Source organism: Pogonomyrmex barbatus, unplaced genomic scaffold, assembly GCF_055798465.1.
Source record: "Pogonomyrmex barbatus isolate J1 unplaced genomic scaffold, ASM5579846v1 scaffold29, whole genome shotgun sequence".
Taxonomy (NCBI): domain Eukaryota; kingdom Metazoa; phylum Arthropoda; class Insecta; order Hymenoptera; family Formicidae; genus Pogonomyrmex; species Pogonomyrmex barbatus.
Genome location: NW_028297126.1, coordinates 205584 through 230407, shown reverse-complemented (window position 1 = coordinate 230407; position 24824 = coordinate 205584). Strand labels below are relative to the sequence as shown.

Here is a 24824-nt window from a genome sequence, read left to right as displayed (position 1 = left end):
AAGTATACAGAAGAAACAATGAGATATATTTTGTTTATAAAGTAGATGTTTTCTCATATATCTATCCAACAATTAATTAAATTAAACAATGTTAATTCTTTTTCATGTTTTTAAAAGAAAAAGGTATAAAAAAGCATATATATTTGCTTTTTGATTTAAAAGAAATTATTAGTGAAAAAATAATGAAAAATTACGGTTTTTATATAATATTCTCAATAGAACAAATAGACCATTGTAACGAAACAATCTTTATATTGTAAATTTATATTTCAGAAATATGCCATGTCTTTTAATATTTAAAGAAATTTGTTTTTTTTATTATAATGTATTCTGTACAAAAATATATAATAGTGGAGGTACAGGTAAAGATTTATCAATACAGAGTATACATTCGTAATAAAATAATGTTTGTATATATGGTAGATACATTTATAAATAATAATGTAAAATGCTTTGGAAAATATAATATTTTAAAATATGTCACATGTTTTTACATATGACTTTTATTACGGATAAATGTAAAATCTGATAATATATACGATAATTTATAAGATACATATACTAGTTTCATGATTTATTTGATACAGGAGCAATGATAAAAAATGATACATATGGCATATAAGAATATATATATAAAAAAAAGGAGAAAGCTAAAATTACATTAATCATACTACAATATTTGATATCAGTAAGATTCTCTTTCATTGTTTTAAGTATTATAGCTTTTAAAAAATTTCTTTAACTGACTATACAAATGTATATAAAGTAAAAATCATATTTTCATCTATATTATTAATAAATATTTTATTAGCATATAAAATATAATTATCAATTGTGAACATAAGACGAAATAATTTTTTTGCATTTAACTAACAAAGGTTACACATGCATGCACACAATGTAACAATGTAATGTATAACAAAAGTAGTTCAAAAACAAAAAGTTTATAATGTGTATATGTATACATTTTAATTACTGTCCCACACGCAAACATTGTTATTAATATTATGATTTATATATATTGTGGAATATGTAGAAATGACACGCGTGAAATATATAGATATATATGATTGGATAAAAAAATACAGACAAAATAATTGTCATAATGTCTAATAGGAGAAAATTATGTTTCAGGAGATAATATTATTGTGGCTGATAGATGTGAATAATAGATGGACAAATTTTGTAGCACATGTAAGAATATATAATAGGTAATGATAATTTCAAATCTCTTAATACATGTTTACATCAAGAGTGTCCAATTTTATTGACTCATGTTTATCAAGTATAACACACTCATACGCTTGAGCTTTGCTAACCAAATAATAATAATCGAAATGTATATAATGATAATAAAAATCGCCTTATGATATTGTTTTATATAATATAGAAACTATATACAGTGATGCGTCAGCAATGAAGAGGATATACCTCGCTATTCTTCATTGTTCTACAAGAGATTATTATTTAAATAAATGATAAATAAAAATTTACAATTATATTTGTACATTAATATGTGTTATGTGCATGTGTAAGTTTAGTTTATGTAATTGTGCTTGCTTTTTTAAGACACATTTGTATGGCTTACATTAATTGCATGTGGTTTTTCATTATTTCTTCATATATTTAGACTATTAAAAATAATGCAATGATATTTTATTACAACCAAAGTCAAACTAAAATATATAAATATATAAAATATATAATGTCTATAAATGTTAAAAAGATTATATATATTTTATGATTAAACGTTAAAAATTATTGTTATTAATTTTTCATTGCTTAATCTTACATCAATCTCATGTGAATCACAAGGGGATTAATATCATTACACTTATATATATATTTATCTTTATTTTATCTTCAAGTTATAAGTTTTTGAATCTCCACACATAAAGCTTGTAACTTTGTTACAGATCCTCTAAACGACTAAAGATGGAAGCAGGCTATAATTCGCACCCGAGTAGGCTTGTCGCGGAAGCTCATTATGGTGAAGATAATTTGTTTAATCAAAGCGGACCGTACATAGTATCTACACCATCGTACTACTTTAACAATTCACCCATTAAGTCGCAATCGAATCTAAAGGGGGATAATCAACCGTTGGAAATGTGTACAGAAGATAATCTTGCCCGGAGATTAATGATTCTTACGAATGCCTTAAATCAGGGAAAACCAATTCGAGTGGACGATCTTCTTTCGTTGCGATCAGATCAGAGTGAGGTAATTATGCGAAAAAAATTTTTTATTATGTGATAATATTGCATCAAGAACACGTCTTAATTATGGTAACTACTTTAGTTATGTTTCTGAATAATTTTTATATTTTTTTTTTACATTTATTGTTATTAAAGAAATATTTTTAAATGAAATATAATAAAATTTCATTCAGTTCTCTTAATATATCTGATTACAGTGTGATCCCAAGGTGGGACAATTGCTGACCGATTTGCGTGCGGAGCTTCGTCTTGTCGCGAATGCTCGACCAGGCGGACAACTGGATCCTCATCTTCCTATATTGAATCCACCTCTTCTAGGTTTGTGATTCCCAGCCATACATGGTGACTGTATCTCTTGCGTTGACATTGCTTTTGACATGTAACTTTTCGTGCAGACACGAGTACACCGCATATGCCAGGCAATTTCGATGCTCACGCGGTGTACGCCGGTGATGATGCCGTGAGCTCTCATGGGCGATGGTCCCAATTGGCCACTGCTGGTGTTCGGAATGCTCTGTCGGCGCTCATATCGTATCATGGTCTGGATAACACCTATAATTCCACTACTGCATCTGCTATCGGCCGACTGCCACCAAATAAGCCATCTGGACAAACCAATCTGGCGCAGAATCTTTTCCTACCCTCGACTTCCTCGCAACAAACATTTAGTTCGTAATAATTTTACAAACTTGTCTCATGGTACATGACCGTGTTTTATGTACGTTATATGTATGCTTGCGCGTCTGTATGTGCGTGTGTATAAAATCAGAAGGAATCTATATAAATCGCTATTTTTTAAATTATGCTAGTGACAGAGAGAGAGAGAGAGAGAGAGAGAGAGAGAGAGAGAGAGAACGCGCACGTGTGCGCACGCCTGTATGTGCATATATGAAAGAGAAAGAGAGAAAAATATGGTAGTCTGTTATAATCATATCATCGATTTGTTTATAGTCTTCATTATCATCACTCCATTAATCCTAAATGCACGTTCAGTGTATAATATAATTGTACTATACGCGACCAGATACTTAATTAGAATATGACTTTTCTCCCCAAATGACAATGGTATTGTAATTATTATAATACACTAAATTACTAACTATACAACTAAATACAATTATTTCCAAGTTGTTCTCAGTCAATCATACAAAGAGAATTCAACATTTTTTTCTGCATCATTATGAAAAGTCTGTGATACACATGTGTATATACATATACATACGTTACATATTACGAATGTAGAAACCTGAATCCAAAATGGAGCTTGATTCCGAGCTTATTTTCTTTTTACTGAAAGAAGAAAAGACTTTGTTCGCAATGCTCAACGCGAGATCTTTAAAAAAGTTTGTATTTCTATTTTCTTCTCACAAAAAAATTTTATTTTCAATATTTTTACGCAACACTGTGGGGAAACATTGATAAATTTGTGTAACAATAGTAACGATAAAAAATATGTGAATATTTATTTATCATTTAAGATTTTTTATATAAGATAGCACTGTTTATTTATTATGAACGTATTTACAGTGTACAATGTACATATATGCTAAGGATATATAATAAAGATGTCAACAGAGAACAATCTCAATTCAAGTTTGTTAAATTGAAACATATTGATGTAGTTACATGCCTCTTTACATACAATAATATATGCAAATATATCGATTACTTATTTGTCTACATACGCAACATATATACATATATATGTATATTTCTTTTCGAATTTAATGAAAGCTCTATGAATAGGTTTCATATGGTTTCTAGACATAGTAGTAGTTTCTATTTTAAAGTTTGTGAGTATTATTCAGGATCCCCCAGTTTGAGTCCCACCAAATAGACGGTCCTGAACTTACGCGTCATTTCATATAGTATATGTAGAGTATATACTATTGTATGTGGAGTGCGTCAAAACAGCAATACGTGCGATCGGTATATATATATATATATATGTAAGTATTGCAGATCGTAATTACTGAAGATAAATATAAAAATTATGTTTACATATTTATATTTTTCGAAGATAGTTTAAGCAGATATTCGTTCAAGAAATAGGAAAGGGGAATAGAAATAGGGAAGTTACGTGTTGCTCCGAAACGATAGTGTACTCCATTAATGATGTCAGTATTTCTGGAGTTGAAATGTCACATGCATAATGAAACTGCGAAAAAAGAAATGGAAAATTTCGTTAAAATCTTACAAAATGCATTTGAACATTATCAAAGTAGGTCTATTAATATTTATTAATATCTATTAATAATTATTCTATCAGCATTTTCATATTTCGATATCTTTTTCCAAATATGACACAGGTGCTAAAATATATTTAAAATATATTTAAAATAATAGTTAAAAATATAATTTTTACAATGTTTCACATATTTTTGAAATTGTTAAATTTACAAAATTTAGATTTTTGTAAACTAGATATTTTTAAAAACTTTCATAACTTTCTCTTCTGTCCTCTAAATGTATATATATATAATAAGAGAAACTAAACAAAATATTTGTGCTGCCACCTGCAATCAATCGTTCGAATTATTTTTTATACGTTGTACCAGAGAGAAGCCTGAGAGTGGTCATGGACGCGTTTTAGCTGTAGACGCAAGAGTGATAAAGACGGACGATATGGACACGACTATTCATTTTTATCACTTTTGCATCTAACACAGAAAAGAACCACAAAAATGCACATTACCTACGCGAATAAGGAGGTACAGCTAAAACGCATTCATAATATCACTCTTAGGCTTCTCTCTGGTATGTACAAACGATGCTAATAATATTCGAGCATGGATATAATAATATATGGAAAGAGCACAAAATACCGTTTCAAGCATGCTAAGGCTTTATTCTCGAATCGTATCACATACATGTTGCATATGAAAATCTTTAATACGCGCATCGTATACCATAGGATTTTCGTACGGGACATGTATAATATGATTCGAAAATAAGGCCTTTAAAGGTAAAATAGTTTGAAGGACAGGAAAAAAATCATTGTGGTCATCATGATATTCGAGTTCTTTTTCTATTTTCACGTTTGTATATTGCGCAACATTAATCGAGTTGCAACGATGATTAGATGAATAAAATTTAAAAATAGTTACAATAAATCATACTCCGTGAAATTAACTCGCCGCCATCACGCCATCTCTTATATCCGTTACTATAGACGTTTTCGTTTCTGTCATCTTTGTACTTCATTCACAATATTGTGCTTTATCCACAATATTTTTATGTCCATGGACATATAGTACTGGACGGAGCAGCCCACTTCTATGAGTACGGTTCACTTGGTGCTACAAATACTTCAAAATATTTGCTTAACCAATCAAAATAAAGAATTTTATGAATTAACCAATCAAAAAATGCTTCGAAGCATTTGTAGCACCAAGTGAATCGCACGCTACTAATGTAATACTAGGCTGCGTTTCGATATTTACTGCTAGTACTGAAAATATATAGTTCGAGTTACATAGATTATAGCAGTGAATATCGGAATGCGCCCCTTAAGTTAAAATAAACATTTATCGCTAAAGTTTTGTGTCCATGATGCTAGAAATCGGTCCAAGATGGAAAGAGAATTGACCAATTGTGTTTGAATAATTGGCCAATTAGCCAATGTAATTGCTGAATTCTTTTACCGTCTGAGATCTCGGGCTGATTTCTAGCATCATAGACACGAGGCTTAATAGTAATCTTTAATTAGACGATTATATAAAATGTGGACTAAAAATCAATATACAATTATATACAATTTTCAGAAAGCGTATCTAGTACTATATAAGATTTATGTTTCATGCATAAGCGTCAAAAAGCGCGCTGAAATTTAAATATGTGTATTTAAATACATTCTGATATGTGCATTCTGATGTTTTTCGAGGACAATTATCTATCTTTATAAAACGTCGCTAATTATAATATTAAATATTTAACGATTATTTGTATACTCTAGCAAAAATTTAAATATATAAATTCTGGAAATAGTGATAAGTGATTTATGCATCTAATATGATCTTTTGTTTTCTAGATTTATGGAAAGATTATATAAAGTTACAAGAAAAATATGAACAACGTAATATGTAAGCTTTTAATCTTATTTATGCGATTGGTATCTATAATTGGTATATATAATTTGAACTATAAGTCAAACTTTATTTATTTAACTTCAAAATTTACAACATAAATTCTCACAATATTCTTCTCAAATTGTACGTATAACAGTATATAAAACGTATGTGTATGATTTTGTAGATGTCCTTCATCTCAAGTAGCAGCCGATAAACGCGATATGCCGATATGCACAAAAATAAAAGACGAACCAAACTCTCAACAGTTGAATAATGTCAATATGTCGGAGAATGATAGTATTCCATTACTGGAACCAGAAACGTTAAACATAGGTCCTATTAATTTTAATTTCGATACAAAAACTGATCTGTCAGATCTAAATGAATCTCTGCATAAAGACACCGATGGAAATAGTCCGTCAAAAAGTCCAGTATTTCGTAGAACATCTTTAAGGAATGATAGTAATTTTGCGAGAAAACGTTTTCCCAGATATAAAGTAACATTCGATAATTTAAACTCAGACATGAAGACACATGATGACGTTGAAAAAATTTCTTCAAAGTATAATCATAAATTAGACATTAGTACAACACATCATGTAGAAACTACATTTCTACCAAATGGAAAGAAATTGAAGCAGTCTCGACTTGCATTTTATCCAGTCAAAAATAACGAGGAGACGGCATTGTCTCCAAATATCAATGTAGTCCATGATGTGAAACAGGATCCTATTGAAGATATTTTTACAGCAAATACCACTACAATTACCACTACAGAAAATAATGTTACAAGTAGTAGTGAAAATTCTGAGGATGTAATAGAAATCAGTCCTACACAGAGAAATATTACATCTAAAGTTAAATATCGTTTAAAGCTCAAAAGGAAAGTTTCTGCAAAGCAGATAAAAATTTCTCCGAAAAAAAATAAAACATATTGCAATACTGTTCCAGAAATAACAATAGATGATATGGATTTTGGATTATATTTGCCTAAACATATTTCTATACAAGCAAAGAATGATAAATCTTTAGATAGTACTACACCAATAGAAAATTCTTCACCAATAAAAATACATAATGAGACAAATGTTCAAATAAAAAAATCTGTTCAAATTCAGAAGAAAAATCAATCAGTGGCAAACAAAGAGAAAAATACTACTAAGAACATAAATGATATTGCTTTTGAAGATAAAACCTTTTACTTGCCTGCAGAACGAACTGCAAATAGAAATGATATGGATGATTTCTATCTGGATAACTCAGAAAACGAGCCACCTAAAAAAAAAATGTTTGTAAATAAGTTTAATATATAAATATTATAATATATGCATATAAATAATATAAGTTATATCTTTTATACATCTGTAATATAAGTTATACATCTTTTATACATCTCATAAAAATATTATTTACAGATTGCCAAAAAGAAAAACAGATGTTTCAGAACAACTTAACATACGATGTAAAGCTGACAGAGCAAAGTTAAATGGTTGGGATTGCTGGGAATGCAGAGAAGTAATTTTATTAAATTATATTAAAATATACATAATAAAAAATATACAAAAGCAAATATTTTTATTAAAAAAAAACAAGTTCCTATTTCATTTTTATTTTTAGTATTATGAGAATTTGCCATTATCAAAAGAAGAATTACAAAAGCGAAAAAATCAGTGCTCACGGCATCGACACAAATATGAAAGGCCAAGAACACCAGAAGGTATAATATTTTGTTCATTTTTATAATATTTTTTATCATTTTTTTTTACATATTATATAATGTAATCTTTTTAAAGGTTTTTGGGATCCAGAGTTTCCTGAAACATTGTCATCTACATATCGACAAAATTAAGACTGAAATGTATCATTATATGATTCTGGTTCTCAGAACTTTGATGTGATTTGTAATACAGAAATCTTATAATTCAATGTGTACATAAAGTACAGATTTGCAATCACAATTAGCATTAAGTTATTTCGTTATTTCCAAGTCAGTATTAATAATGTAATAATGAATATTATATTAATAAATAAATTAAAAAATAAACTAAAGTTTTTAAAGTTTAAAAATATCAGGCTTCTCTTTTCTTTCAGAATAGTTAGTCTTTTTTGTATTTTTCATTATTCGTACTCTCCAAATATCAAATTCTTTTTAGGAACTTTTCCTACTCTGAAATAATTATATATTTAGATGTTCTCATAAAAGAAATCCTATAATTCTCTTGTTTTTCTACATTCACAAAATAATGAGAGATTAGAAACATAAAATTTTCTGTCCTGTAATTATTTTTAAATTACGATCTAAATCGATTACATCGGATTATCTTTTTCTGAATATGTACTGTTCAGAGAAAAATTGATTTTGATCTGAAAATAAGAATTTTGGTTATATATCAAATCTGCATAACTATACTTTCGATCAATGTTATAATGTTATAAATATTTTCGATTAATATTAATGTATTCCATTTTTTAATAGAAATCTTTGTGATAAACCTAAATGTTAAATATATGAAATATATGAAATATATTTAACATTTAACAAATTTCATTTTGAAATTTAAATATGATATACAAATAAATATAACATGTTAAAATGTAAACGGAAGAAAACATAAGCACATTCATGGCTTGAACATAGATTGATTTATTATTTTACAACATGTATATAGTATTATATTTTGGGTAACATAGTATAGATTTATATAATTATATTATCTCATTTTTTATATAGAGTCATCCCTTTACATAAAAATATAGAATTTGTTTCGTGATTCAGTCGGTGCTAAAGAAGGCTAATCAAACTCAGTTGCAGTGATCAAAGTTTGACACAGTTTCAAGGTACATTAGTGTTCCTGCTTTACAGAATCCCTTCTAAAATAATATTTGCATCATGCAACTCTATTAAATAATTATGTAGGCTCGCGAAACATGAATCCTTAAACTTATCACTATTTTCAAACTGATTTTATTCAGCATCAATTTTGACATTGTATCCAAAAATATATTTAAATTAAAAAATATCGTTATATTCGTCTTATTCGTCTTTTTAAAAAATTCATATATCAACAAATTAAACAAATACTACAGATATGTAGGGAATAAGTTCACGGAGAGTAATATAAATAAAAATATAAATAAAATCATGTCAAAAATTTTGATGCGAATTTAATCACTAAACAGTAATAAAATAGTGAATATAATATGTCTAGTAGCATATACATTTATATAATCTGCATCATTTTACGTATTAATCTGTAACATCGCGTACATACACGTGTTCATCAAGCTATATAATTTTCCAGCAAAACACAATCGTCATACACACACATACAATATTTTAAAACATCAAGTCACGTTACCAATTCCTTTACAGCAATTCTGGAAAAAAAACTTTGATTAACGATTGACTAGATTATTCTGCAGTACAAATATACGCGGTTCTTCTCCTCTCTTGAATGAATTAATATAACAGTTTAATTGTGGCTGTCCGATCGATCATTCGCGGGTCTAAAAGTCTATAGTGTAACAAAAGTTTATATTTGATACTTTCACGAATAATATTCATCTAATCTATAAAATAAATAAACAGAACATTAAGAATTTTCTTACAAAGGAAATAACAAAGTTGCTGTTACGAAAGTGTAAACAATTTCACTAAACTAAAATTTGTGCTTACATTTTGTCGTATTTTGGTATCATGCAATTGACTTGGCTGATTGGTTTACGCTGATTATTATTATTTACTGAATTCGAGATTGAAAAATTCATTCATTCTTTTAAAGCTATTTTAAAGCACGTTACTTGAAGGACACATAGAAGTTGATACAATTTAATCACGGTGTACACAAATTATGTACACGTGAAAAATTCTGTGTCCTGTTTTTCGCAAATATTTTACGTTGTAATACGTACATTTAATAAAGTATTAAAATCCGATACAATTTCCGAGAGAGATGATTTTACATATAAATATCCCATAGATTCTTTCGTTTACAAAAAACAATACATTTCCACGAGAGACGATAAAAATCTCGACCTGTATTCGCATCACATAATGCTAAACGCAGCCAGTCTGATCGTCAGTCTCCATGATTGATATACTATAAATATAAGTCTTATAAAATAAATAAATAAAACTCCGATCTCAAACGGCCGCGTTTAACGTTAAAAAATTGAAACGCTAGTTAGATCTTATCAGTATAAAACATTCTGTCGTTTCACCGATCGATCGCACAGTATAATTATTTAATTCAGTTGTTGATATATTGCGTACGCCTCGAATAACAACCGTGTCTATCTGTCTGTCTGTTGTCTACGAATACTTGACCCTTGAAATAGGCCATGTGAGAATGAAGAAAAGGGGAAATTATGTAATTAGTCGATGTAATAAAACAGTACCATCTTACAGAGTAAAAAGAATGAAAATTCTCTCCTTCATACCATTTATCATGTTTACTTTAAGCTGTTTGTTTTAACGTATACATGTCTCATTTACTTTCTTTCTCTCGTTACACATTATATACTTGAATGAAATCTGTACTTCTGTCTGATTATACAGTTGCATATTTTTCTCTCGAGCTTGAAGTTTGAATCGATTTTTTTCGGATTTCGGAGAAATACAATCGGAATACGAAAGAAGCTCGCAACGATTGGTGCACTCTAAAACTAATTACGCGAAAGTGTGTTAATCAGGAAGTACTGAGCGTGTAGAAAATTTCAACGGAAAAACCGATTGATCCAAGAACCGATTGATCTTTATTCCAGTAGGATATATCGTAGTAAACAGCTAGTAAAAGTATTTAACTTTTCCATGATACTTCGAAATCAATGGAATAGAAGATACCTTTAACTCTCGTTCGTATCTCTCTTTCGATTATACGATTATTTTTTTAATCCTGAAAAATATGAAATAGCCGACAGACATATGTTACTCAATCAAAGATTTCTCATAATATGTCATAACAATGATATTAAGTTAATAAAAATCAAAATTTATTTCAAAATTTATTTTGTAAAAACATTAAATTTTTCTATTTTTACTTCAAATTTATATATTTAAAAAAAAAAAAAAAAACACCAAGAATAAGAAATATTTGACTGAATTTATTAGATTAAAAAGATATCGTCAGACCTTTTTTATATCGTTTAGGATTAAATTCGCGCGCCGCAACTTTAGCTTCATTGTTCCGATTTTGTGGGTGGCGAAGAACCAGTAGCTGTAATAGATTTCTCACCCGACACGGGTAAAGCTTTAAGAATCGCATGTACCTCTTCTGCTACTGCCATCAAGACGAACTCAAATTGTTGTTTTGTAGCAACCATATTGGGTCTTTGATCTCTAATATGCTCAAGAGTAGCAGCTATATCGATTTCCTTCGCACCTTTTGTCATACGGTTTAGGACCATGTCGATCAAACAGTAAGTACCAGTTCGTCCAGCTCCATCGCTGTTGAATGAGCAAATGCAGGAATATCCAGAAACACTCATTAATTTATAGGTAACATAAAAATGTATATTTACCTGCAATGCACGACTATCGGACATGATCTTCCACGATATGATTTATTAACTTTCCTAGAAAGAAAAAAGAGGATGAGACAACTTGAAAAATTATTTTTGAGCATTGTTCAATATAATATACATGCTTCTTTTTTCTTTTTTATAAAAACTGTATACATAATACAATATTATTAATTAAATTTTTCGACATAAATATAAAGAATCTATTAAGATTAGAGAAAGAGAGGGGGGGGAGGGGGATGGAAAATTCTATACAACATAATAAATTATATAATAATAAAGGAAGACAGAGTGCATCTTCTTATAAAATAACGGTAAACGATAATTATACACGATACGAACCTACGGAATTCAAGCAGAGCCTTTGTGGAACATGGAACGCTATTTTCCGGCCAAGAAAGAAAATGGAATTGCGTTACGGTACGGGTCTCACAAGTTCGCAAATTTTTCAAATAGAAGGAGCGCACTAGATAATCGTCACACCAAAAGTGTTCCGACACTAGATGCACCTCGTAAATGTGATAGAGCTCCGATCCCTCTTCGGGCCAGTAACGATGGCACATAGCATGACCTTCCTCTGTAAGTCGTGTCAACATTACGATCACCACGCTACCTTGTTCCCAAACCAGTTGCCAAAAGTCAGCCGTGGTCTGCGGTAACGGTCCTTGCGTGGCTATGTAAGCCGGATTTCGAGGATCGTGATCCGTCTGCAACGAACGAATAAAAAAAGCATTGCAGTTACAAATTTAATGAAAAAAACTTAACAAACGTTTTATAGTAAACAATACGTTGGATTAATCGAAAAATTTATCTATTTTCTTTATTATTCTTATTAAACAAAAAAAAATAAAATATCTATAAACCTAATCGATCGGTCCAACTCAATGTTTATTAAAAAAAGCCACCATCTTATTTCTTCTATAATTTAAAACAGAATTATCTCAAATCTCGAGTCTTCTCCATCGAATAAAGCGTCCCATCAAATTTCGCTAGTTTTCGCTTTTTCCTTCAAAGTTCTCATTTACACGACACGGGTATATATAATCAGATAAACATAATATATGACCATACATTGCAAGTTGTGCAGTTAAAAAATACAAAGCTTGCTTAAACATGCTACAGTTTGTTCGCTATGTTATAATGCATAAAAAAAAAAAAAAAAAAGAGATCTACCGCAAGCGTCAACTTTACAAATTGCATCGCGAAACGATTTTGCGATTCTTAAATGATCAACTTGACATGCCCATCGACTGTGACTTACCGATTTCTATACGTATATATTGCGATGTGACAGCCAGAAAACCGAATGTTGTATGTATTTCAGCAACATTATCGTGAAAACGAAAATATTTTATTTTCATACAAATTATCTTGCGATTATCTTGAGATAATAAAAAAATTTTTTTTTTCTTATCAAGTATATTGAATTCTTCGCGTATCGAAGTATTCTCCTGAATCCTAATTTACAGAGTTACTACCCTATTTTAATATTTTACAGCACTAGAAATATTTTATAGCATTTTCGAAAAAAAAATGTCAGGTTTCAGGAGGACATATTGTAGAAGTGATGAAACAAGAAATAATATCATAAAGATACTTACGATCGTGGAAGCATTTATGTAATCGGAATTATTAGCGTTTGCAAGATCATTCAGGACTACTCGAGAGTGATCGTAAGGAAATGCCGCGCCAGGACGATTTTGTTTGATGTTTGCCTCGCTCTCCGCTATCTCCGTAGACGATGGTTCGGCTTCGTAAGCGCATAATGCTGCCCATTCTTGATCTAGACGATCCTTGTTTTTCAAATGATCCTCCATGTAACTCTAGAAATACGCACGAGCTTGATATAGAACAGAAATTATAAACCTGAAATAGCTCTATAAAACACAGTGATTTGTTATATTGTCAAATACGACAAAAACATTGAAACATTAAGATTTAAAATTATTTTAAAAACATTAAAAATTTCTTTTATCCTCTTCTTCTCTCTTTGTCATTATGCTTACAAGAACCATGTGACCAGTCGATATGTCCATGTTGGAGAGAGTAGGTTCCTCGCTCCAAGAAGATGTGCTGGAGCGATTAGAGGGCAAATTATTGGATTCATTTTCGCGCGACAAGCTGGTGATGCGCGGCGATTCCAACTTCTCACTCGGTTGTTTCGCTTGCATTCTTGCTCTGCATAGGTCTTGATAATCTTTGGATGCTTCTGGATCTGGAGTAGCTAATCCGGCAAGCTTCGCTCGACATTTGGCATGACGACGTGCGATTATTAACGTGACTACTGCAGCTGCGATCGCAGCCGCAACTCCAGCGGCCACTAATGCACCGAAAAAGTTGGAATTTATTTCGCTCTCTCTAGCTACTTCCAGAGTAGCCGGTAATTTAACCTATGAAGGATGCATTTTTATTTTAGTTGATAATATTAAAATAATATTATGTATATGTGTGGACACATGGCGCGTATACACATATATGTGTAAAACTCGGCAATCCTATAATCTGTCTATTTAGTAATGAAAAATATATCACGATACTACCTTATCGCCTATACCGGCTCGAATAACCTTGACTCCTAGCGCGTTTTGTAAACTACCACGTATATTATCTAAAAATAAAATATATTTTATTTATACAAATTTTTCATCTTGCATCTTATGCAACATCTCCACATTTTTCTCTATTTTTTTCTATTCATATTTATATAAAATAAGTACGGTACGTAAATTACTATACCGATGTTATTAACCACATCTGTTGCATTGTAATTTTTGTCTCCAACTTCGAACGTTACTTCCGCGCGGCCTACTCGTGGATTTTTCAAGGTCCCGAGAGGCAATCCTAAAAGTTCCTCAACCTAAAAATTTATTAAATTTTGAACATTAAGTCCAAAATTATTTACATTCAAATTGTTCTTCTACTCTATTTTACCTTATTAACTACATGTACTCCTTCAAGCCACGTATGAAACTCTTGCTCAAACTCAATGTAGACGTAATCTAAGTTGACGTTGTTGTAACTTTCTGGTCGGCTATCGTCCGTTTTGTACATATTACCGCGTAATTCCTTCTTAGTCAGTGGTACGTATATTTCATTATTCTACAATGCGACACTGGTGTATAATGTCTAGTCTATTAAGCGAAGTATCAGCTTGATTACACTTACGTCCTGATTGTCCATCTCGAGATAATCTTTGTCATTGGGGCCTGCAAAAACAAAGATCATAAGTTGATGAATCAAAGTATTTATCAATTGTACCTTTGGGATATTAACGACGATCAAAATAATAGGAGAGCCATTCGTAAAACAGAATGCAAATATAGAAATATATATTTCACTTACTGGCTGGAGATTGAGTTTTAAATGCATAATTATTCGTTGAAAACGGCGGTCCTGGTTTTTTAACATCTAGGCGTTCCCTGCGCTTAAAACCAGCCAATTCTCGTCTCCATAAAAGCGCATCGAAATCGTCGCCATACATCTCGTCATACGCAATTCCTGCGTTAGATATATTTTAGTTCAGCAAAAAGATATTTAAGCAATCTCGTTTCAAAAAATAAACCTACCACTTGTATCAGATGTAATTTTGTGTTTCGTAGGTTGTATGACTCCTCCTTCAGTATACATCCCATACTTTGTTCCGCGTAGCTTCCAAGTATCCTCGTCAGGTTTTTTGCTCTCTGAATTCTCTTCATGAATTTCGCTATTCTCATAATCTAGATCCTCGTCGCGCTTGATTGTCCTTTTCGCTTCAGCATCGAAATATTCGAGACGCGATGGTTCCTTTTTGTGTTTATACTTCCTGGAGAATGCCCTTTCATATTTCCTCTCATTTGTCTCATCGTTGGAGGAAGGCTTCAGCAACGTGTAATCCGGCGATTTTTCGTTCTCCAAAAATTCAAGCTCGTCGGCGGACAAAGATTGCTCGTCATAAATATTTTCGTCATTCTCAGGCAATCTCTCGTTTCTCAAAGTGTCTTCGAGCGACTCGGTAACATCATTTTTGTAATCAATAAAACTGAACCGACGTGTTCTGGGCGGATAAAATTGCTCACGTATATCGTTTAGTGATTTTCCGTACGTGTCATCGTACTTCTCATCGTTGGCCCGATTGCTCTCATCATTACGCCAATTCGTATATCCAAATCTGTTAAGAGATTCGATGGCTTTTTGATTGTATAGTAATAATTCACCATAAAAAATCAGTACTTCATTTAAAAAGAACATATATAAACAAATCGAATCGTACTTTATATATATATATATATATAAAATATATATATATATATATACAAAATAAAATAAAAAAATATATATATATATATAAAATAAAATTTTTATTCAATAAATATTTTTGTATTTTTCTTTCTTACTTTGTTTCTATTGCATTTTAACACATATATAAGTTTGACATAGATAAGTCTTTAATGGCAAATATAATAATTCATATAATTCAACTTTTTATTTAAATTTACGGTTATATTTATAAATAACAATATAAAATTATTATAATCTTTTTATATATAAATAAAAATTTGAATCCAATTATAATATAATAATTGATGACAAAGAGCAAGATAAGAATAAATATTTACTTGTCTTCAATGTCCCTAGAATGATAATCATCGACTAAATTGCTCTCAGGATTTTCGTTATCCGTAGACATTCTTAATATGGCGACTGCTGGAATTACCTGAAAGGAAATCGTTGATTATTATAAAGTGATATGAATAAGTGAATATTTTTTAAGAGATAATTATAGATTAATAGAGGTAATCAGCAAATGATAATATTACTGGGAATAAATACTTCTCGTTACATATGACTAATAAGAATAGGTATACCTAATGTATAACGAAGAATAAATATTTTCGCGCTAAATTACGATTTATATACTGACCTCGTCAATGAGTCCACTTTGTTCGAATTGTGGTTTCTTTAAATATTCGCAGAGATGAAAATCGCGCTGATTGTTTTGTCTGTAAATTGTTTAAGTTCCCTTTTATTAAATAATATTTTGGTATAATTAAGTAAAAATAAATAATAATAATAAATAAAAATGTGTATCATGGCTTATTATAAGTTGTTGCAAAGTGATGTACCCAACATATCGAAGATTATGCAACAAGGTTTGCATGATACATTGTGTAAAGGGATGTTTCCATTTGTATCCGTCGGATTCCAGTCTCATCAATTGCAGTCTCACTGATTGTAGTAGCTCCAAGTCGCCGATATCAAGATTATACCTATATAATAAAGAAGAGACACTGTATTACATTGCAATAACGCATCAATTATGTTGCACTAAAACGTTACGTGGGTGTAGGGTGTAATAAGGACGATAAAGACGATAAAGACGAAGAGTGGCGAGACCATTTGACGACTCACCGATAAAATTAACCGATCGAAAAGAGGATTCAATTCCGTTCGGTTCATATATATTGTGTTCGCATATATCTCAAGTTAGCATTTGAGAGATAGATATTTCAGTGCGAATAATTCATAAATAATAATTCATAAATAATATAAACACACACAAACATCATCACAATTTTAAAAACGTGATTTTTTATCGTCAACTTACTGATATAAATCGTCATTCTCTAAATTCGTATACCGTGAAATACATTTTCCAAATGCCAGATCTGAAAAAAATAATGTAATAATGTAATAAACAAGTTAATATAAACAAGTATTTGTATACAAAAAAAGTTACTACTAAATTGTATTAATACATCGCAGCTTTCTAATTAATTGCCATAATTAATTAATTTTAATTACATTTAATCACATTAAAAGCTTAATTTTAATATTTTTTATCTCTCTTTATTGTAAATGCAAAAGAAAATTCAGTTAATGTAAGAGAACTTTCTGTTTCATTATTAACTCAATTAGATATGATTGTATTATTACCATCGAAGCATTTTTCCGTCTGAGGATCGCATATTTCTTCGCTGAATAGACATCCTGAAAACAAAACAATCATATTGAGAGATAAGAATTGAAATTATATAAGAGATATTGAGAATGCTTTCAAATTGTAATGATTAATTAGCTTCATCGTGTGTACAATTCCAAGCATCTGCGCCAGATTTAGATTCAGCATGTATTCTGTTAGACCGCGTAAATATTTTGACACAGGTGTGCAACCTGATTTCATCCCGTCTGAGAGCATTTGCTTGTGAAACAATCGACCGACTTGCTACGTTATATTGCAGCTTATAAAATATATATTACGGAATAAATATAGCGATACGCTATCAATATCTTAAGACAAACTAAATTTAATCATACAAATGAAATGAATGCCTGAAGTAGCTTCGATACGTTTAACATCACGGATAATTCAGAAACAAAAAAACTACATATGTATATATATATATATATATATATATATATATATATATATATATATCCATATTATACGAAGTGAAGGATATTATGGATATTTTGTTTCGTTCATAGTTCCGCTTTTTTCATTGTGAAAATTTATATACTTACGTATATATAATCTTTGATATTTTTTATAAGATTCTTACAATACTTAGATAAGAAAAGAAGAAAGAAATTCAAATTGGATCAATATAAACTTTTTCCTTTTTTATGATTTTCAAGCAATTTTTTACAATTATTAAACAGCTTCTCAACATTTAATTTCTGTTCAATTTCTTATTCTTCCAAATTCGCATTCTGTAACTCAGATTGTTCTTTTCAAAAATAAATAATTCGTCTCGAATGATATATACCCTCATGTAATTAAAAACTGAATTATCAGATGACTGAAGATGTAATTGATCATATCAGTGCGATATCCAAAGAACAAAATGCATATATAAAAGACTATATGTAAAAAGTGGTTTAGATCGAAACTATATGTCATATAATTATTTAGGATTAATTACACGACGATGTGCTTAAACCGTGAAAATAAGGGAAAAATGAATTGCAATTGAACGCATTTTCTTGATTCGTAACTAGCTCGCAGCATATGCTAACTTATGATAAATTTTAATAGGAAACTCTAAATAAGACAACTAGAATAATTTGCGAAAAATGAGAAAATATTTGTACATTTGTGTATTTGTGTATTTGTTAAGAGGAAAGAAAAAAATTAAATAAAATATTATATGTATACAGATCTAAGCAATTATTAAAGATCTTAATGTGACATGATGCGTTAGAAGCAAAATTTGTTGGAAAAGACTAAGAGTTAGGCGATGCTTGAACGCGCAGTAAATCATAGAAAATAATTTATAATGTTTAATAATATGTAATGATTGCTTTGCCAGAATATACATTGAATTTTGAATTATATAATTTAATTTTCTACATCAAATAGTATTTTCTGCGAAAAAATTTATTTGACAAATCGTGGATAGAGTTAATTGTAATTTGAATAAATGTTAAACTATAACTCGCAACATAACATTCAACATATGTCTTCTAATAACTTCTTAAAACTCATTATTTAACATTGTTGTAATACTCGACTCTTTCTCAATGAATGAAGTTTATACTATTCTTTATATAAGGAAAGTACATTAAGTTAAAATCAAGTATGGTAATGTAGATAATCAAATATAGGGTCAAATTGCTACGCAGTCAAATGCATATAGTACACTGCATATACAGCAAACATGAACAAATTAAAATGTGGAATCAATGTCCAGTACTTATTCAAAAAAACATTTTTAGTCCAGCTAAAATTCTAAATGTTAAAATGTATTGTTATTTTTTGTACTTATTAGAAAACTATCGTAAAATTTATAAAAACAATATCTGTCGATATATGAAAATTTAGATCTCTCTAACGAAATCACGTGGTCATTTTTATAAGAAGTGTGAAAGACTATTATTTGATTGGGTATCATAGAAAAATTTTCTTGCTAAATTCGACGTTCATTGTTCGGATATAAATTTTGTTCACTGTTATCTGTATTGATTAGATACAAAACTTATGTGATATCGCAGTGATCGTTAGTCATTTATTCATTTTAGCTAATTTTTCGTATTTAAATAATTTTCGTTATAATCGCAAAATCATTATCTTCAGTCATTGAGATGTACGTGGACATTTCGATAATAATGACAAATAGATTGCTTGGAGTGCACAGAATGGGCAAAATGAGAAAAGCCAAAGAGGAGCGCGGTTGGACGCGAAATAAGATAGATAAGTGGAAGGGAATATATATCGCGCGATATATATGAGAGAATATATATGAGAGACAGTCTAGTAACGTTATGCGCGCATGTGATAGAGAGATCTCGAAGCTCTCGCGAAGGCGGTGGCCGCGTGGGATGAATGGTTCGATAACTGTCGAGTAGCTGTCGTGGGCGAAAATCGAACATCTCCTCCCCTTCTCTCTTTCTCTCTCTTTCCCCTCCTCTCTTTTTCTTTCTCGGTACATGCGTGTGCATGCGTGTGCGTGCGTGTGCGTGCGTGTGCGAGCGCGTGTGGAAGAAAGAAAATGTCTTATTCTTATTCTTTAAACGACGAAATTGAAAATTGCCAATGATAATGATGATCTCTATAGGATTATATTTAAAATTTTTAGATTTCTTTTATCTAATGCTTGCTGTTTTTTACACATCGCTCAACTCAAAATTTAAGAATGCGTGACAGAATTATCGATTATTTAGAAAATAAAAAATCAGGAGATAAAGGCTTTTTGCTTTACGTTAGAAATTTTTTATTCGATGAGTTATCGAGTTATGTTATCTATCGATCGATTGGTATTAGCCTTTTTTCTTCTAATTTCTAAATTTCCTTTGTTTTAATGTAGAACAAATTTTTCTTCGACAAAATTTCCCTCATTCCTATTCACAGTTTTTCAAACTTTAAAATTTATCAACATTTCGTATGTTAAAAAAAAAATATTAATTTTTTCAATTTCCGCTAATATCTACAATTAAAAAAAATAATAATTGTTAAGCAGTACATATTACAATACCAAATCTCTCAATAATTTTCCCAAACTCATGGTAGGCTTTACGTAGGCGTAACAGGCAACAAAAGCGGCGAGTAAATTTATATAAACCTCGTACATAAAGAGTATTCTGAGCATGATAATGTGCTCAGAAAATCAATGAAGATCGACGACCTTAATCTTGGTTTCTTTAAAAGTACGCCGGGAATAATAGCATCGCGAAAAGCTCTCCACTGACGTCAAACGGTGGTGGTAGTTTATTTCGAGCTGGAAATGCTTATGAGACTTTGAAATCTGGTTGCGATAACGGTAAATAAATACATATGTACACTTTTCAACGTGAAGCAAGATTCCATATGGATTTACAACTTTTTTATACATATATTAGCAAATTATGCCTTCAACATTCATATAAGTTATTATATTTTTAATACTTTTTTTGTTAACAACTTTTTAATAAAGAGCGAGCGACGGCTAAAACCTTTTGAATATTGTTCAGGGTGATGACATATACATGGCAAGGTCAAAGTCATTGGGGCAGACTCTTCTCATTGATATATTTATCGCGATAACTTTCTTTCTTCATCTAATGATTAAAAGTGTGTATTATACCAAATACATACATTCATATATGTATACACATAATAACGAAGATTAAATTTAATTAAAGCTTTAATATATCGAACCTTTGCTTTAAATTCTATCCGGTTGATTATTGCTGTCGGTTAATTAAAACATTAAGTTTTTCTGCTATTACTTTGCATTATACAATTTTCACATATATATGTTTTGCGATCGTCGTTGTGCTCATATTCTTAATAAGCGAATGTAAGCGATATCTTTTTGACTAATAGTAGGACGTTAATGTTCGCTCACTTTTCATATTTCTTCCGATATTGGTTCCATCATGTCAGTCTCATTGTTAATCGATAAGTGCACTTTCATGAATGTAGTGAAACAGCATAATGCTTATAGAAATATAATGTCACAATTTGATAGGACATCAACCATTGGGTCAACCATCACCAGATGAACGATATTAATATTTGAATGTATATACATATCCATATTATCGAAAATATCGATTGATTAAAGATAAAATTTTCTTCATTTCAGAAATACTGATTGTTATTAATCATATTTACAAGGAATATATAATAGAATTTTATTTTAATATTTTATTTTATATTTTATTTCAAAAAAGTTTTTAGAGAGATTTAGAGACATTAGAAATTTGAAAAATTTTGATTTAATAAAGAAATTTGAAGATTTGAAGAAATTTATAACTATGTTGTTCAAATAAAAAAAAATTTGAAATTTTGTAAATAAATTTGTTCATCGCAATGTCATGTATGTTAAGCAGTTATGTAAAAGTAATATGGTAAAATTATTTCATTAACTTTGCTAATTTGTAGATTTATATATAATTTTCTCAGCGTACCGCATCTACGTAACGTATACCACATGTCCTTTGTTTTATACTCTTACATTTACTGTTCTTATACAAAGAGTTTCTAGTTGATTACACAAAATGTTATAACAAATGGTTTGCAGTAAAACATATCGAGTGGAAGGCTTCAACGTGTGAAACGTTATTTCCTGTCTCTTTAAAAGTCTCGCTTGTCAACTCTAAAAGAAGACTTAAAGTTCATCCGCTTATTAATTACAAAGAGAAGTGAAGTATCCTTACAACCTTGAAAAGCGATTCAATAAAAGTATAAAACAGGGAATATTTGTGATTAACTGATTATTTGATATTAAAATATCGATCCATTTCAAATCGGAATATTTTAAAAACGCAGCGATTTACATTTTCTACAAGATAAAACGGATCTTTCGATTTGACTGAGAAACATATATTCACAATACTTTTAGTTTTCTTTTATATTTCTATATCTTTTATATACTTTTTACACACACACACACACACACACACACACACACACACACACACCACGAGTACACAAAGAATAATTGTCGTAATTTTAATTATTAAGTATTCACATTAAATATTCAAAGATTAAATATAGTTGTTATTTAGATTTAGAAACGGTTACTATTATTTTTGCAATCGTAGGATAATAATATTCAATCGTTGTACTCACCGACATCGCCGTCAGCTAAAATGACGGCGTGATGGAGGATACAGAGCACCAACAGCTCCACCAAGCCTCCTCGCCACCACCGTTTATGGCTCATATAGATGTTCCTACAATTATAAATTTACTTTATGTCATTCTTTCTCTTTCTCTTTTTGTACGTTAATTCCTAGTCTTCCATTCATCTATCTTTTGGGGATCTTTACTCCTTATCCGTAAAAAAATAAAACAATAAAACGTCGAGATCTTAATAAATAAATAAGATATTTAATGAATGAAAATTAATAAAATATTTAATGAGTAAAAATTGTTAAACTATTGACTCATCATGATCATTATTTCTCAAGGTGTTTTTTTCTAGTTTTGTTATAGTCTTCTAATGCTCAAAACGTTATTCAGCGCGCGCGCGCGCGTGTGTGTGTGTGTGTGTGTGTGTGTGTGTGTATGCAGTTACTTCTATAATAAATATTGTGTCGAATGTCAAATTCTACTTTATGAACTGATCGAAATATGAGCAGCCTTCATTCCGTTAAGTTTTATTTAATATGGAAATATATTTGCATTTGTAACAACAGTTTCTAGGACTAGTGTAAATACTTTCCTGAGTGCATTGCCCTGGAGTACACTGCCGCACTCGATCGAATATAAATTCAACAAAAGCTAATATGCATAACATGTAATATGTCAATCAATATTTAATCACCGAAAAACAAAAAAGTAATGAGAAGAGTAGAAATCTTCAACTTAAGTCGCTGATCATTTTTATCTTTAGACATTTTTGTTCCAAACAACTCTAATTTGCTATTTATTTGAAACATCTCTTTTCCATGATTATTTTTACCTTTACATATATATATATATAACGTATGTATAACGTATGGATGTGGATAACATCAAAAATATCAAGTTGCATTCGTTTTCAACCTTTTTCGAATGATAAATCAATCTCTCTTCTGAAACGCTTATACGAGGCTATACCATTTAACTTTTTTAGATTATTCTCGAAAATTACAAAAGTGTGAAGTATTTGTCAAAAATATACGCTTTCTATAAATTTCTATTAAATACTCGAATTTGCAGATCACCATTCAAGAATACTTAACGGAAAGAACATTCATTCATGTTCAATGTTGCGCAATATAAGTACAGTAGCACGCCGAACCAAAAAAGAATAAACTTTTATATATTCTGATATAATCCCTTTAATTATACGCGCGCACGCGCCGCGCGCGCCATACACACACACACACACACACACACACACACACACACACACACACACACCACACGCGCGCGCGCGCGCGCGCGCGCTCGCAATAAAATAAGTATATATAAAAAAATTTTTCTCTTTCTTTTAAAATATGTTACAATTGTGTATGCATGTGTACGTGCGTGTGCAGCACGTACATAGCGTAGTGCAGCACGTACGTGTGTAGCATATATACACAATTGTAACATATTTTAAAGGAAATAGAAAAAAAAATGTTTAAAGGGAGAATCTCCAAACAATCTATTTCTCAAAATTAATTAAAGAAGCTGTACTTGAAAAAATAAATTTCTCGTAAAGAAAAATTTATAAATTTATCATTAAAAAATAGAATATAAAAAAAGGAGAGACAGCGAGATATAATGGCAGAATAGAACGTATAAACGCAGTTCTCACCTGGACGTGACGCAACGTAGTCTTTTTCACACTCTGCGGCACATCGTACACGCCACCACGTTAAACACCGTCACCACTATTTCGTTTTGCGAGAGAGCTAACGATCACCACTCGGCGGTCCTAGCTGCAAGCTCCTGGACCATATCCTTGCGAACAACCACTAGCTCCGCTGCAGCGATGGCACTGACTGCTGGAAGGTGAGGGCAGACAGGGCGCGCAGGGCAACGAGGCACAGGGTGGAGAACAGAGGTACAACAGGCAGTGGGGACAACGCGCAGGACGTGCGGCGTGCGTCTCGGATTTTCAAATCGATTGCAACGCGCCGC

The 24824-nt window shown here is 30.6% G+C and overlaps 3 protein-coding genes and 1 long non-coding RNA gene across 14 annotated transcripts in view; 2 read left to right on the top strand and 2 right to left on the bottom strand.

Annotated features, from left to right (window-relative positions):
- Cdk12 (Cyclin-dependent kinase 12) overlaps positions 1 to 3807 on the top strand; it is a 13020-nt gene extending 9213 nt beyond the window's left edge. For 6 of the 8 annotated variants that reach the window (XM_089078720.1, XM_011634601.3, XM_011634602.3 and 3 more), the window contains exons 9-11: positions 1917 to 2223; positions 2417 to 2537; positions 2615 to 3807. In XM_089078720.1, the coding sequence (XP_088934846.1) occupies positions 1917 to 2223; positions 2417 to 2537; positions 2615 to 2895 (709 nt within the window). In that variant the 3' untranslated portion in view covers positions 2896 to 3807. Of the gene's footprint in view, positions 479 to 1134; positions 1212 to 1916; positions 2224 to 2416; positions 2538 to 2614 lie in introns of those variants that run through there. The other 2 variants (XR_016139708.1, XM_089078721.1) reach the window with 2 other exon arrangements.
- On the bottom strand, positions 3699 to 5380 carry LOC148936173 (uncharacterized). The gene is made up of 2 exons (XR_016139712.1): positions 5327 to 5380; positions 3699 to 4377 (listed from the first exon to the last, which is right to left on the bottom strand). It is a non-coding gene; the product is annotated as an uncharacterized LOC148936173 (long non-coding RNA).
- Positions 4299 to 8356, top strand: LOC105424393 (uncharacterized). Of its 4 annotated transcripts, none has more exons than XM_089078728.1 (6): positions 4299 to 4440; positions 6250 to 6301; positions 6474 to 7577; positions 7705 to 7804; positions 7907 to 8006; positions 8083 to 8356. In XM_089078728.1, exons 1-6 carry the CDS (start codon positions 4332 to 4334, stop codon positions 8136 to 8138), a joined length of 1521 nt encoding a protein of 506 aa, XP_088934854.1. In that variant the 5' UTR covers positions 4299 to 4331; the 3' UTR covers positions 8139 to 8356. The 4 variants fall into 4 exon arrangements, with proteins under 4 accessions (XP_088934854.1, XP_011632898.2, XP_088934856.1 ...); XM_011634596.3 differs by lacking the exon at positions 4299 to 4440 and adding an exon at positions 4505 to 4976; XM_089078730.1 differs by lacking the exon at positions 4299 to 4440 and adding an exon at positions 4511 to 4930.
- A 557-nt stretch (positions 8357 to 8913) lies between these two features.
- Positions 8914 to 24671, bottom strand: IA-2 (tyrosine phosphatase IA-2). Its single transcript, XM_011634593.3, has 18 exons — positions 24499 to 24671; positions 22842 to 22945; positions 17723 to 17776; positions 17394 to 17454; positions 16912 to 17055; positions 16710 to 16788; positions 16405 to 16502; positions 15376 to 15956; positions 15152 to 15307; positions 14975 to 15015; positions 14741 to 14908; positions 14546 to 14666; positions 14350 to 14417; positions 13816 to 14199; positions 13411 to 13632; positions 12152 to 12516; positions 11810 to 11863; positions 8914 to 11735 (listed from the first exon to the last, which is right to left on the bottom strand). The coding sequence occupies exons 2-18, from the start codon at positions 22933 to 22935 to the stop codon at positions 11468 to 11470; spliced, it is 2958 nt and encodes a 985-aa protein (XP_011632895.2). The 5' UTR covers positions 22936 to 22945; positions 24499 to 24671; the 3' UTR covers positions 8914 to 11467.
- Positions 24672 to 24824: the final 153 nt, after the last annotated feature.